At 42.0% G+C, this 13,698-nt stretch overlaps 1 protein-coding gene across 3 annotated transcripts in view; it reads right to left on the bottom strand.

The window, feature by feature from the left end:
- PIBF1 (progesterone immunomodulatory binding factor 1) overlaps window positions 1-13,698 on the bottom strand; it is a 194,286-nt gene that overhangs the window by 20,559 nt on the left and 160,029 nt on the right. Inside the window, exon 17 of one of the 3 annotated variants that reach the window (XM_006018134.2) lies at window positions 9,847-10,005. The exons of the other annotated variants lie outside the window; for them this stretch is intronic. Coding sequence (XP_006018196.1) covers window positions 9,985-10,005 — 21 coding nt within the window. The 3' untranslated portion in view covers window positions 9,847-9,984. Of the gene's footprint in view, window positions 1-9,846; window positions 10,006-13,698 lie in introns of those variants that run through there. 3 annotated transcript variants of the gene reach the window in all.

The following is a 13,698-nucleotide window of genomic DNA, read 5'->3' as shown; positions in this document are numbered from 1 at the left end:
TCTGAGAGACCTGAACACATGGTATTACGTGTGCACTGGGTGTGGGGGGATATGAGTTCTGCAGGAGCGGGTTGGGGGGAAGTAGGGTGTGTGGGCAGGTGTGGGGTTTGAAGGGGGGCTGCCACATGCCCGCTCCTGTCCCCCTGCAAAGCGCACAGCCCCAGGCACTGGCAGCAGCAGCCAGGCGGTCTGTCAGGGCTATGGCCTGCTTGCCGACACAGCCCTGTGGGTGCACATTGCCACCTCACACTCACAAAGAACGGGCCCGGCCCAACTTGGTCGTGCCTGGCCCACTTTGCTAGTGCGCATCTTTGGACAGGAGCAGTGGGTGGTAGCAGGAACCATCCTGTTCCTGTCCAGAGGCACGCTACCAGGCTAAGTCAGGTTGGGCTGGCTTAGCACAGGTATAAAGGAATGGCTGACGCTACAGCGCTGCCTGACCTGGATTTCCAGGTATCAAATTTAGAGCACACGCTGCAACTATGCAGTGCAGGGGACATTTTTCTATTCCCAGTATTTTTCTTGCAGCACCTCAAACTGCTTTGAGATACTGCAAGAGGCACGTATGCATTTGTCTGGATGCCCCCGTTAAGTACAAATTATTGATTATATGGTATTACTTCTTCCAGCAGAGTAACTCAAACTTAGTTTGATTCACCCTATTTTTAGTATTTGATGAGTATTAAGTTTTGTTTATATTTGTTGATATTCAAATACTATAATAAAGACCAGGAAAATAAAAATAAATTTTATACAGCTGGAAAACCAGCACAATTGATTGGAAGATTCATATCTGACTTGGGAAAAATGAATAAAAGTAATATAATTTAAATATATGAAATGTCTTACTGCCAATGATTTCTTGCTTAAATTCCTGTTTTTTTAACCTAACCTAGTCCTGCCTTAAGTACATTATTTAAAATGAGAATGCCAGTTCAGTCTTGTATTCCAAATAAATTAGTTGAAATTTGCCTACATTTTGTGAAACATCTTTTTTAACATATTGTATTTATACTATTTATATCAACTGACCTTATTATAAAACTTGATTTTTTAGTATCGTTAAAGCTGTAATTGCTGAATGGCAAACAATATTCTTTGAAGAATTTGTATGAAAGCTAACAAACTATTCAGAACCGTACAACTCCAAGAAAAGAATGAATGTACCCAACTGTTAAATTCTTCATCTACCTAAAATTCAGTAGTATTTAGTATTAAGAATTTAATCAAAACCTCATATCTACCAAACATATAACAAAAATAAGAAATACTGCTTAAAACACTAATTTTCCCAGTAAAACAAGAACTAAAAACTTCTCTGCAATCATTTAGAAATGTAAATGTCACTTGTTTCTCCAAGCTTTAAGCTGAGAATAGCTTGAGGGCTTACTTGTGATGCAGAAATGTCCCTGTAATCTACTGAGAAAACATGCAGAACATTAATAGAAAATAGAATCTTGGAATATAAACGTAGCATAAGAAAAATGATAATTACTCTGTGGCTTAACATTTAAAAAGAGAGCTAAGCATTGTACATTAGCAGATTTTTTATATGAAACAAGTTACAACACATAGATGACGAGGAAGTAATTCACTTAGAGAACACAACATTTTGAAATCACCATGTACTTGCTTCTAAACAAAAAAAGAAAGCAGCAGGGCTGGAGACAGTCTGTCTGAAGGCACCTGTTCCCAGTTCCTTTTTCCCAATCCCTGTGGATACCCTTCCAGCTTCCCTTTCCCAAAACTGAACTTATTGCCTTTCCTCTTTGGCTCCAGTGCTTTTGTGAGACCTCCTGTACGAATGTCTCTCCAATTCTCTTTGCAGATAACAGCTCCCCTTCCATGAGGGCTCACCAGGTCCAGTGCAATGCAGTGGTTCTTTGGCAAGCCTACTATTTTCCTTCAGCCTACATTGCTTATGGTTAAAACATTATTAAGCCATATATTAAATGTGTGATTAATATGCAATATCATTCTTGACCCGAGTGTCAGTAACGAGAGAGAATAAGTATATGGAATCAGGGGACTCACAGACAAGGGAGCATAGCAGAAGAATGGAAACGCACAGATGAAACTAAGCAGTACTTGTGAATAGGTCAAAGGGATTTGGGGGTAGGAGACTTGGTGAGAAATTCCTATTTCCCTTAAAGGGACAAAAAGGGTAAGAGCAACTAGCAGTTTCTTCCATCCCATGAAGAGAAAAGTTACGATTGGATGCAGGGAAAGACAGCTAGAAGATATCACGAAGAGCAAACAGGGATGCTGCTGAGCCTCTGGCATGGAATGCTTACATAGGGATACAGAAGTCTAACAGGCCTTGGAAAGTCCACTACAGGCTGATGAACATGTTGGTAAAGATGAAGTCTCTGAGCTACTTATGTGTACAAGATTCATCAGTCGAGAAACTTCTGAATGATGTTTAGGAACCACAAATTCTTTGATAACTGAGACAATCATATTAAAAATAGCCCATGAGAGGCAAGGATTTCTGTGGGTGGTATCTTTTACTGAACCAACTGCGTGGTTGGGATACACTTAGACAAGCTTTTGAATGCAATGCATATCTTAACAGAGCTCATGCAAGCTTGTTTTAACTATAATGCAGGAAGCTATCTGCATTTATGTATTAGTCATCTATTGGCCCAAGTTACATTGCCTACTTTTAACCTTCATTTCAACTTCCCCTCCCATTTCTTTTGTCCCTCTCTCTATTCATATCTTGCTTTCTATAAAATGCTTTCACAGCATCAGTCCTCTTGCTCATGCTACCTCGTCCTCTACTTCTCTGGACTGAAAAAAGAAAAAGAACCCCAAACTATCATATACCAACAGCTCTAATTCCTTAGACGAGTACCTCTTTCTCCTTCATCTAAGAAGCAATGGCTCCTAGGATAGTCTATTAAGAGTGGCTCCTCTTCTTGACTTCCAATTACTTTGGCAACAGCCTAGATGCATCTGCAAATTTCTAAAGTGAAGGAGGAGCCAGCACAATATGATCAATCAGAACTCTAGGACCATCAATAGATGCTCCAAAGACCAAAAGCAAGGAAGTGCACGTGCGGCAGGCAGGCTGAATATTAAGGCCCCAGGCACACAATTAATTTAGTGGCTCTGTGCATGGCAGGAGATGTGATTATTGGGATCAGATCCCAATAATGCCACTACTGCTTGCCAATGCAGAGGAAACCCTGGCTCCCCCTGTATGGGCAAGCTGAAAGCTGGGTGCCTGCAAGCCGGGTCAACAATCAGTTGATTCAGGCCTGTCCAGACAGCAGTGGCTGGGATGCCAGGGAGCATAGACGCTTGATGAGCGGACAACCTTTGGCTTCCCCCATTAGGGACTTACTGAACCACGCAGTTTTGGCTGGGCAGCCTGGCCAGTAGTACCTGGTACAGGGTTAAAGTCTCCAGAGGGGAAAGCCCTTCAGTGCCCCCCACCCCAGCCTCCAGCCAGGGCCAACACTCAGCTGATTGTTAATACCAGGGACCTTCCAGACCCCAGGACTGACAATCAGCTGCCATGCCCTGGTCACACGTTAAACTGAAGTCGCCATAAAAACCAGCCATAAAAATGTTCTACATTATATGTGGAAACCCTTCTATGGCTCTGTAACAGAGAGATTAATGTTTCTATTATTTTAAGGGGAAAAAATTGTGGTAGCCAAATGCCAGGTAGTGGAATAAAGATCAGCTGGAAAGTAGGCAGCTGAGGAGTCCTGTTCCCTAGGCAAACAGCTACACGTTAAGGAGAAATGGAACACCTGCAGTCAGTCAAGGGAATATTGCTCAGAGCTAGCTAGCTGCAGACTAAGAGTGCCTAGTACAGGGGTAGCTCTGCGTTCATTTGGAAACACACAGTTAAAAACACTATTTTCTTGGTTATTTCAAAACATAAGCTGGAGTTCCAGGTCATTTTAAACAATTGTAGGCTACCAGATTAAATGGTGGCTGTACCAACTAGTGTTTGCCACCAACTGCAGACCTAGAGTGCCTGTACATGAGTGTGGAGCCTGCTCTGATGCACTGTAATTATAGCACGTTGCAGCACACTTGATTAATCTGGAGCTAGAGTAGGTAACTGCTAGGGGTGCTCTGATAGAGAATTTTTGGGCTGATACCAATGGCCAATTCGTAATGAGCCATATTGACCGATACTGATCTGATTCCGATATGCAGCTGGGCAGCATGGAGAGTGGTGTCTGGCTGGCAAGTCTGTTGTGGGGGAAGGGGCAAAGGGGGAGGGAAGGAATGTGGGGGGGCAGATCGAGGCCCCCACGGTGAGGGAGGGAGTGGGGCTGGGGAAGGGGCAGGCACTGCACAGCTGGGACGGAGCAGGGAACGGAGCTACAAGTGGCTTATCCAGAGTGGCTCATCCAGAGGGCACAGGGGGGCGTGAGGGGCTCTCCCACTGCTGTGCACACCCCAGAAGGGCATAGGGGGCATTTACCCCCAGATCTGTGTGTGGGGTGATGGCAGGCTGCTGCTGAGGGTTGGGGCCAGGGTGGTGCCAGGCTCTTCCCAGTGTGGGGACTGGGCTGGGGCTGTGCTTGGGGCGGGATGCAGCAGTGCTGGGGTGGGGGCTACGGCAAATTTTGGGGTGGCTGCAGCCCCCCCCATAGACCCCTTCCCAGTTCCACCCATCCCAAGCGTAGCCCCGACTCAACCCCCCCCCCCCACCAAGAACAGCCTGGCACAGCCCTGCTCGCAGCCTGCAGTGACAACCCATCCTTGCTCCATGCGCAGATCTGGGGGCACACGCCTCCCCATGCCCTCCTGGGGTGTGTGCAGTGGCGGGAGCCACCCTGCCAGACAAGGCAGCTGTGGCTCTGTCCCCCACTTCACCCTAGCTGTGCAGTGCCTGCCCCAGCCCCAGCCCCACTCCCTCCCTCACCATGGGGGCCTTGATCTGCCCCCCTCCCCCACGCACCCCTTCCCTCACAACAGACTTACCAGCCGGACCCGGCTGCCCTCCACGGATTTTCATTTTAATCACGGAAAAATGTGGATTTTGGGTTTCTTTTTTAAATCCAAAAAGTAAGTTTTTTTTTTAAATCAGAGAAAACCAGGATCCCTGGTAATTACCATACTCCAGCAGCCTCCCATGTCTCGTGTATCAGCATCCCTATGCTTCAAAACAGTGGCTGAGGTCACTTGGGTTGGGAGCTTTAGTTCAAGTGCCCCTGCTGCCATTTTGAAGCACAGGGATGCTGATACATGAGATGCTGTGGCGCTTTAACTACAGTGGCTCTCAAAGCCGCTTTAAAGTGCTGCCTCCCCCACATCCCTAGAACACATGTAAAAGTGCCATTAGAATCTGGAGCAGACCACTTTCCACTGAAATAGCATGTGGCCAGTGGTAACACAGTGGGATCAAATGTCACAGAACATGCCCCAAACATCAAATTTAATATGCTTTTGGACACTGGATATTCAAATCAATCAGAGTGGATGAACTCCCAATAGTTCAGACTGGAACCCTCAGCACCACTGCAGGTTTTCTTACATATACTTAAGGTTGCATAGTAATATACTACAACTACTTCCTCTTGTGTTCTGCTTGAGATTGTTGATGACAGATATTTAGCAGAATTTGCATATTTGTTAAGACCTGACAAGGCCTCTGCTATGGTTGTTATGGCAGTTGGAACCCTGAAGGGTCTTTACATGGATCCTTTGATAAAAGTAAGGAAGAAGATAACTGGACTGCAACAGCATGGAGGAGATTCTAAGCACAGCAGAGATTATGAAAATGACTGGACATGGAAACTGCAGCATATATGTTATTCTAGAGTGGGCTCTCTCTGTAAACCAGTTCATAGAAGATAATACCCAAGGACTAGAAAGTCAACTACAGGGTGCCTGTACATGTGAGGGGAGGCTGCTCTCATGTGCTGTAATTACAGTGCACTGAAGCAGACTCCATTAATTGAGTCTTCTGGAGCATGCTAATTTGTGCGCTCCAGCCAGCCTCTGTGCCTTGTGTATCAGTGTCTGTGCACCTCAAAATGGTGGCGGGGGCGCTTTACCTAAAGCTCGTTTGATAAACTTTAGTTAAAGCACCCCTGCCGCCATTTTGAGGCACGGGGACACTAATTCATGAGACGCTGCGGGGGCTTTAATTAGAGCAGCTCTTACAGCCACTCTAATTAAAGCGCCCCTCTCCCTACACCTGAAGCATGTGTAAAAACGCCCATAGAGTTTAAATGGGGTTTGAGGGGTATGAGAAAAATAGAAGAGAAGGGAGGCTGTACATGCAACTAAGAACAAGAGAATCTAGAAAATAGACTGCTAAATAGGAAGGATGACTCATGGAAGCATGTTATTATGGGAGGAAGAGACCAGCTAGAGGAGAAGAAATAAAATCGGTTTGCAATGCTGGAAACAAGTGGGGAAGCAAGTAACATTAAATGATGAGATGCTATGCAAGAAGAAAATGGTAGCTAGTCCAGAAAGGAAAAAAGAGATAATGATGTTAATCAGAGACTAGATTCCAAGATAGAGGAGGGTTAGAGAGAAAACATAAGAAAAGGTGACTTGTAGGCAGATGGAAGAATGGAAGAAAGAATATGAGAGAGTTGTATCAATACTAATAAAAAGCTGATCTTTGATGGGGGTCTTGTTTCTTGTTACTACAGAGAACTGTAGCGCTCTCTCTATATATATAGGGATATTTAAGACTGTAGTTGTGGCAAAACACACATCATGTCACATACTGTCAATGACCGCCTGATGACTGTGTTCAGCGGTGGACTACAGGAACTGCACATAGCCACTGAGGATGCTACTGCATGTTTTGGCAATTACATACACGCTGACTGACTGGCTACAGAGAACAGATAAGCCTGTCACTGGTGAGCTCCCAGAGAAAAGATGGGAATGCTGTCTGCTGGGGTCAAAGCTTTGTGAGGTAGGACTCATGCTGAAAGGATCCAGGAGCAAAGAAGAATTTATTAATCCTTCTTCAAACTGGGATATGTGAATGGGCCAGGTCTCATTGAGATTTTCATTAAGACTTACTATGCTAGACTGGGTAAGCCACTAAAAGGAGTAGAAGCAATTCAATTCATTGTAAATTGCAAGATAAAAATAAATATAATTTGGAAAGGCAACTTAGAAAACTAAAGAAACTATATAGTGAGGTTGATTGGACTGGGCAGCTCCAGAGTAAGAGGGCTACAGATGGACTTGTTTGAATAAGCACCTCCAGATATCAAATAGGATATCGACTGTAAGCAGGGAACTTATGAGGAATGGAAAAGGGGCTTGATCAGCAAAGTGAATACACACTGGGGGTCAAAAAGTACAGAAAAAAGGAAAAATGACCAAAAGCCTAGTTGAGTGAGAAAAATATTAAGAAAGAAAACTGCAAAGAAACTTAAAACCAAACAATAAACGGTTCTTCAGTCACATAAATAAAAAGAGAACAAGGAAAGAAGTTCACTACGCACTGAGGATGGGAAAGAAATGAAGGATTATATACGTATGGACCAAATATTAAACGAATACTTTGCCTTCATTTTCCACAAGGATGATGAAGGTAATAATAGGGTAATCCTATTGGAATCAGATATTCCTACCCAAAACAATGGAAATAAAAAGATACTGGAAAAGACCATATCCAAGGTGGGAGTAAGATTGCTTGCTGTGACAAAACTGGGAAAACCAGGTAATCTCCAATCCCAGAATAACAACATGAAATTGCAACTCCAGTATCAAGAATTTTAAATAATTCTTTCAAATTGGAAGTGGCACTCAATGGCTAGAGAACAATAAATATAGCAACAATATTGAAAAAGTAGATGAAAATGAGATCCAAACCCAACTATAGATCTGCTACCTTGACCATAATACTATGCAATGTCTTAGAACAGATTTTGAAGGAATGGGTAATTCAAGACATGGAGGTAAAAGGAAAATGGGGTAAAATGCAACATGGTTTTATCAAAGATATATAAAGTCAGACTAATTTAATATACTTCTTTGACAGTATAACTGACTTGTTAGACAAAGGCAATGCATCAGTTCTAAGCTATTTAGATACAGTGCCCCATAGTAAATTAATATTTAAAGAGGGAGAAGATGAAGACTAATACAAAAAAAAAATCTAACATGGGTAAAGAGCTGGCTAAAAGCTTATTATGGATTATACTGAAAAGGTAAGTTACTAAAATGGAGGGAGGTTGCTACTGACATTCCCCTGGGATTGGTCTTGGAATGAAGATTGAGAGGGAAAGTGAAAAACTATAGTAGTAACCTCTCAGTAGCCTGGTAATTTTTCATATCAACTGTTGTGATCTCTTTAGCCAGCTCCTTATATACACAACCATTCTTGTGCTAATCTCTATCTACTAAATTAACATACAGCATAATAAACACTTTACTAAAGTCCAGATAAGATTAGATCTACTGTATTTTCTTCACCTAGAAAGTTAATATTTCATCAACAAAGACATCAGATTAGGTGGGTATGATCTCCTTTTGGGAAATCCATGTTGGAATTTACTTCATTATTATTTCCTTCAAATTTGTTTTAAAGCCTTGTAAACCACTGTGATGAGAATAATGAATCCGGAGTTCACCAGATCATTTTCTCCTTCTTAACTTTGGGAACTACCATATATACCCAAATCCAAGATGACTTTGAATTTAAGACATTCACCAAATAATTAGATTCTATATATGGCAAAATTATAAATTTGTTATAATTTTCCATGTATATAATCTGCAGCCTCTACCCCCTGTTTGCTCTCCACAGCCTCTGCCCACCTCCCCATTCACTGCAGCTTCTGCTTCCTGTTGAAAGAGGAAAAAAAACCTTTGTCTTGGATTTAAGTAAATATGCTATGTTTCCTATCCTCCAGTCATATGGTGTCACTTGTGAGTTGACAAATTCAGTCAAAATGCTTACTAATGGACTTGCAGTTTCACATTCCAATTATTTGGGGCTAGAAAACGGAGACAGAGTATTTCATTAGGCTTCTGGGCACAACTAGATTATCTTTAATTTTGATACAGTGCTTACTGAGGACATCCCACGTTCTTCATTCCTTCTACCCCTTGAATTTATAAAGAACATTTTATTATTTAATTTCTTCTGCAAAATATAACTAAAGCTAGATTTTTGGCTATTCTCATTTTACCCGTATACCATTTGATCTTCGATAAAAAGGAACTTTAAGCTTTATCCACACGCGAGTCCCTTAGTGCTTAAATTTAATAGAACTCATTAATTACTTTCCTAAATTTCTCAAATGTTTCTTAAATATTTGACTCTTTGAAAATTAAAACTTTAGCTATTTTTGTTATATTTCTATTTAATTTAAATAGAATTAAATCAGGATCACTGATTTACAGGTTATTTTCTACAGCCAGCTCTTCAGTAAGTTCTCACTTCTCACCAAAATAAAGTCTAAAACTGCATCAACTCTTGTTAGTTCTATGACTACTACATGAAGAAAGCTGCAGCAGTTAAATGCATAAATAACCAGGACATACTATAAGTAGTTTTTGTTCTCCACTTTATGTCTATGAAATTAGTTACTGTAATGACACACTTTCTGGTACAATTTCTTTCTCTATATGTTACATTAATACTCAGCTATACAATGACATAAGGTAGGAGTATGACTTTTTAGTTCTTACTGAGGAATAAATGGACTGAGTTGTAGTTGCTGTAGGTAGTTTGGCAAGCAATGTCATATGAGTCTATGTTGCCACAGGATGTAAACATTCTACACAAGTCCATATTGTTATGGCCATATTTGATTTTATTGCCTTCAGTGACAACTGTAAGGACAAATATCTGTCGTTGGGAAAATAATAGTCTGTCAACTCTTGTTGGGCTCACCTCTTTTTCAATTGTTCATATGTGTGTAGACACAGGTGCTATTCTTGTATGTGCCACCCTTACTGCCAGACTGTTTGTGAACACTTTCAGTGTTGTCAGGAGTCCAAATGGCAATACGTATGGCTGTGCTCTGTTTAGCTCTGCCTCCTAGGGCACTGACAGATGTGGAAAAGAAAAAAAGAAAAAAACATGCTTTACCAGAAGCAGCAATGCATTACTTTGACCCAGCTCCACAGCATCTATATAGATTGGGTGTTTCAGCAGGGCTTTTTGGTGCTTTTAGCTAAAGCTGATTCAATCAGTTATTAGATAATAGCACCCAAAAAGTCGCACTAAAGTGCCTAATCCATTATTTCCAAAAAGTGTTTATGAGCAAGATTTCAATTAAGGACTAAAGACAAAGTTTCAGGAGCATACAATATTTAGATCACCCTGGACAAAGCATTCACATCTACAAAGCCTTTATAGAACGCTATAAAAAAGAAAAAAGATAACCTATTTCTTTTAACTGATTTTAATTCATAAATATGTTGCCATACATATTCTGGGGAAAATTCATTCTATAATCAAAAAGTGCTGAAAATTTGGGAGGATATTTATCATACAAAACAAAGAGATTGAATCCCTGCTTTATGTGCAAAACTGAACTCATCTTATGTCTTCACAACCAGAATCCCCATGGGTATAACTTATAATCTGTGATAAACTAAACCAATCCATTTGCATTCAGCACACTACTGTCTCTTCAACTTTAAGTTCCCCATTAAGTGCAATCAAAGTTTCCCCAAATTTGACTCATCTCACTGAATTCCTTTTCCCAGAAAAAAACAAGCTTGTTTGGCACAAAGTTTTATCTTCCATCTTCTATTGTCTCCATTAGTACCTATACATGCGCCCGACACCTGCTCTGGTGCTTTCTAATTAGAATGCATCAGAGCTGATTTGATTAATCTCACTTAATTAGTTGAACAAGCTTTAGTTAAAGCACCCCTTCCACATTTTGAAGCGCAGAATGCCGTATACATGAGATGCTGCAGGTGTCTAATTAAAATGACTCCCCCCTGGGCCCCAGATCACGTGTAAAAATACCCTATGGTTGCATCCTAAAGGTCTAATCCTGTAAACTTTGCAAAGAACTTGCATGGCCCCAGAACAGGATTTTCACACAGGCATGACTTGTTGTATCACACACTAAACAGGTAAGAGCAGAAGCCTTGATTCCCTAACCCTTCAATGAACTGTAGTACTTGCTACAGAAAAAAGAGACATTAAGTAAAGCTTACCAAGAAACGTTAATATGGTATGGATGATGAATCCAAACAAAAAGTGGGGCTGACAGTAATAATGCTTCTCTGCAGAACTAACTAAACATTCCAAACCATAATATCTCATTTGACAAGTGGTTATAGACTCTATATCTACTGGCTATGTTTAAAAAATGCATTCCTTCTGTGAAAGGAATTAGTTCTAAATTACTGCAAGATTAGGACATTTTTAATAGTCATTTGCTGTATTTAGAAGAGTCATTTTTATTATGAATTAATGCTATAATATTTATGGTTCTAACTGCGTATGCTTTTCGTTAGTGTTAAAATGGCAAGCATCCCTACCTCAGAAAAAGGGCCTCCAAATAAACTAGCTGAGTCAGCTAAACTGAGCTATCCTTTATAAAGACAGCAATACGTCAAGTAATTGAGTGCTGTTTAGAGTAATTCAGAAACAATAAAACTAATGGAGGAGGTCTGTATTAAAAGTCAAAACAAGACTGCTTTAGGAATGGAAACAGGTGATGAAAGGTATAAGTGAAATAAAAAAAACAAATTACTATAATAAAGATTGCTTGACAGTTTTATACCTTATCCATAAAATGACCCTTTTAAACGTAATATTGTGTTTCTTAGGCTTTCTGTTCTCCCATTTTTGTCTGTTGTACAGGACCTATATTTTTTCACCTGTTTACTCACATGCTCAAGCATACCTCTCATGCAACATTGTTTAAAACAAATACGTGGACAAAACCCTCCAACCACATAGGCTGTCTCTTATATGTAGTCTTTGTTGGCTGATACGAGTGTGGTTTCACCAATATACATCTACAGAGACATTGCTTAAAAAGGACCCCCACAAAGTCACACTTAATTTCCATTTCTCTTTTTATTGTAGCTCTCTTTCTTTGCAGAGGAGCCTTGTAAAATGTACCATAATGAGAAGATTATCACTGATCTTATCATCCTGTTTTCTAAGCTATCTGCAAAAGAATTACATTACTTTTTGACATATTTGAATACCTCCGAATAAGGTACATCCAGCATGTGATCAAATGCAAACTCATTTTCTTGTTTTAAGATCTCACTATATTCAGTCTTACATGCTTTGTGGGGGTCACTCTGGAGTGATGTCTCGGTATATATTATGTTGATGAAACATTCACATCAACTAACAAAGTACTGCATATCTGAGACAGTCTTTGTAGATGAAAGATTTGGTCCATGTATTGTTTTAAACACATTGCACAGTTTTGACAAACACCATTGTTTTATACTTTAGACACTGAAATACTACTAGATTATTTGCAAAAATCCACATTTTTGACTCCTTCAGGTCACTTAGATACCCTAAAGGATGGCTCTATAATAGGGTGACCATATTTGGCTGCAACGGTCCTGGATTTCATAGGCTGTCTTGGTGGGTTAGTGAAAATTTAAACAAAAGTCCTGGATTGGTGCCATCCTTCCCAGCCTGGCTCCTCCTGAGCAGCAGCTGGAGGTGGGGGGTGGGGGGGGCTGGGCACTGCTCCTCCTGCCTGGGCTAGGGATCAGCTGGGGTGGGGCAAGGGGAGAACATGCTGTGAGCATGGACTGCTCACATGTATGTTTAGCCATACACAGCCCAGCGGAGTTGGGACCAGAGAGTGAATGCCACAATGGGGCTTTCTGGGGCAGGGGGAGGGAGGGTAGGGTGGCTTGGATCCTTGTCCTGAGAGGAGCTGGGAGTCCTTTGCCCCTCCAACCACCTGGCTACAGGGGACCAGCGCTTTTAGGGGGTGGCTCTGGGCTCTGCCCTGGAGTTGTAATTCAGGCTAGCTCCTTTCCATCTAGGCCCAGCTGCTGGGGGCTGGAGCTTGGAACAGTGTTCTCCCTGCTACCACCAAGTGTGTGCGTGTGTTGGCATGGGAGGAAGACAAACTGGAGGGGCGGGGAGAGAGGGAGAAGTGAGTGGAGGATCACAGAGGCAAGCGAGGTGGGGAGGTGTGAGGAGCAAGGAAGTGATGGGGGGAGCTATGGGAGGAGAGAGGTGGCAGGAGAGGGAGAAAGAGTGAGTGGGGGGCACAAGGAGAGAGGCGTGGGGAAAGGAGATAAAGGGGGAGGAAGACAGTTGGGAATTGGGCAGGATACAGAGGGGGTTTGATGGAGGCAAGAGGAGGCTGCCCAGGTTCTGCCTCTCGCTGTCATGATGATCAAGCAGCTGCACAAAGTATGGAGCATATGTATGCCAATAAAGCAGCCTGTATCTAGAGCAGCTGCACACACACACTGACACAGACACATGCACACAGACACTGCACTCACACTTCTTGTTGTACAGATCAACTTGCTCCCTGTCTCCAACTCAGCCTTCCTCCTTACCTCTTGCCCAGCAAAGCCCCAGCCACCTGTGGTCCTGGCTTTGCTCACCCCATTTCCCTGTGGGCAGCTCCCAACCCCATCCTCCTGCTGCTGGACAGCGGGGAGGTGGGGCAACGTTCAAGACTTTCTTAAAAATAGTATGGTCACCCTATCTATAACCAGCTTTAGGGTAACATGACTGATCTGGCACTGCTAGAATGATGAATGCTAAGGTATACAGCA

Source organism: Alligator sinensis, unplaced genomic scaffold (assembly GCF_000455745.1).
Source record: "Alligator sinensis unplaced genomic scaffold, ASM45574v1 scaffold241_1, whole genome shotgun sequence".
Taxonomy (NCBI): domain Eukaryota; kingdom Metazoa; phylum Chordata; order Crocodylia; family Alligatoridae; genus Alligator; species Alligator sinensis.
The sequence above is the reverse complement of the archived record's forward strand: the minus strand, read 5'-3'. Positions and strand labels throughout refer to the sequence as shown.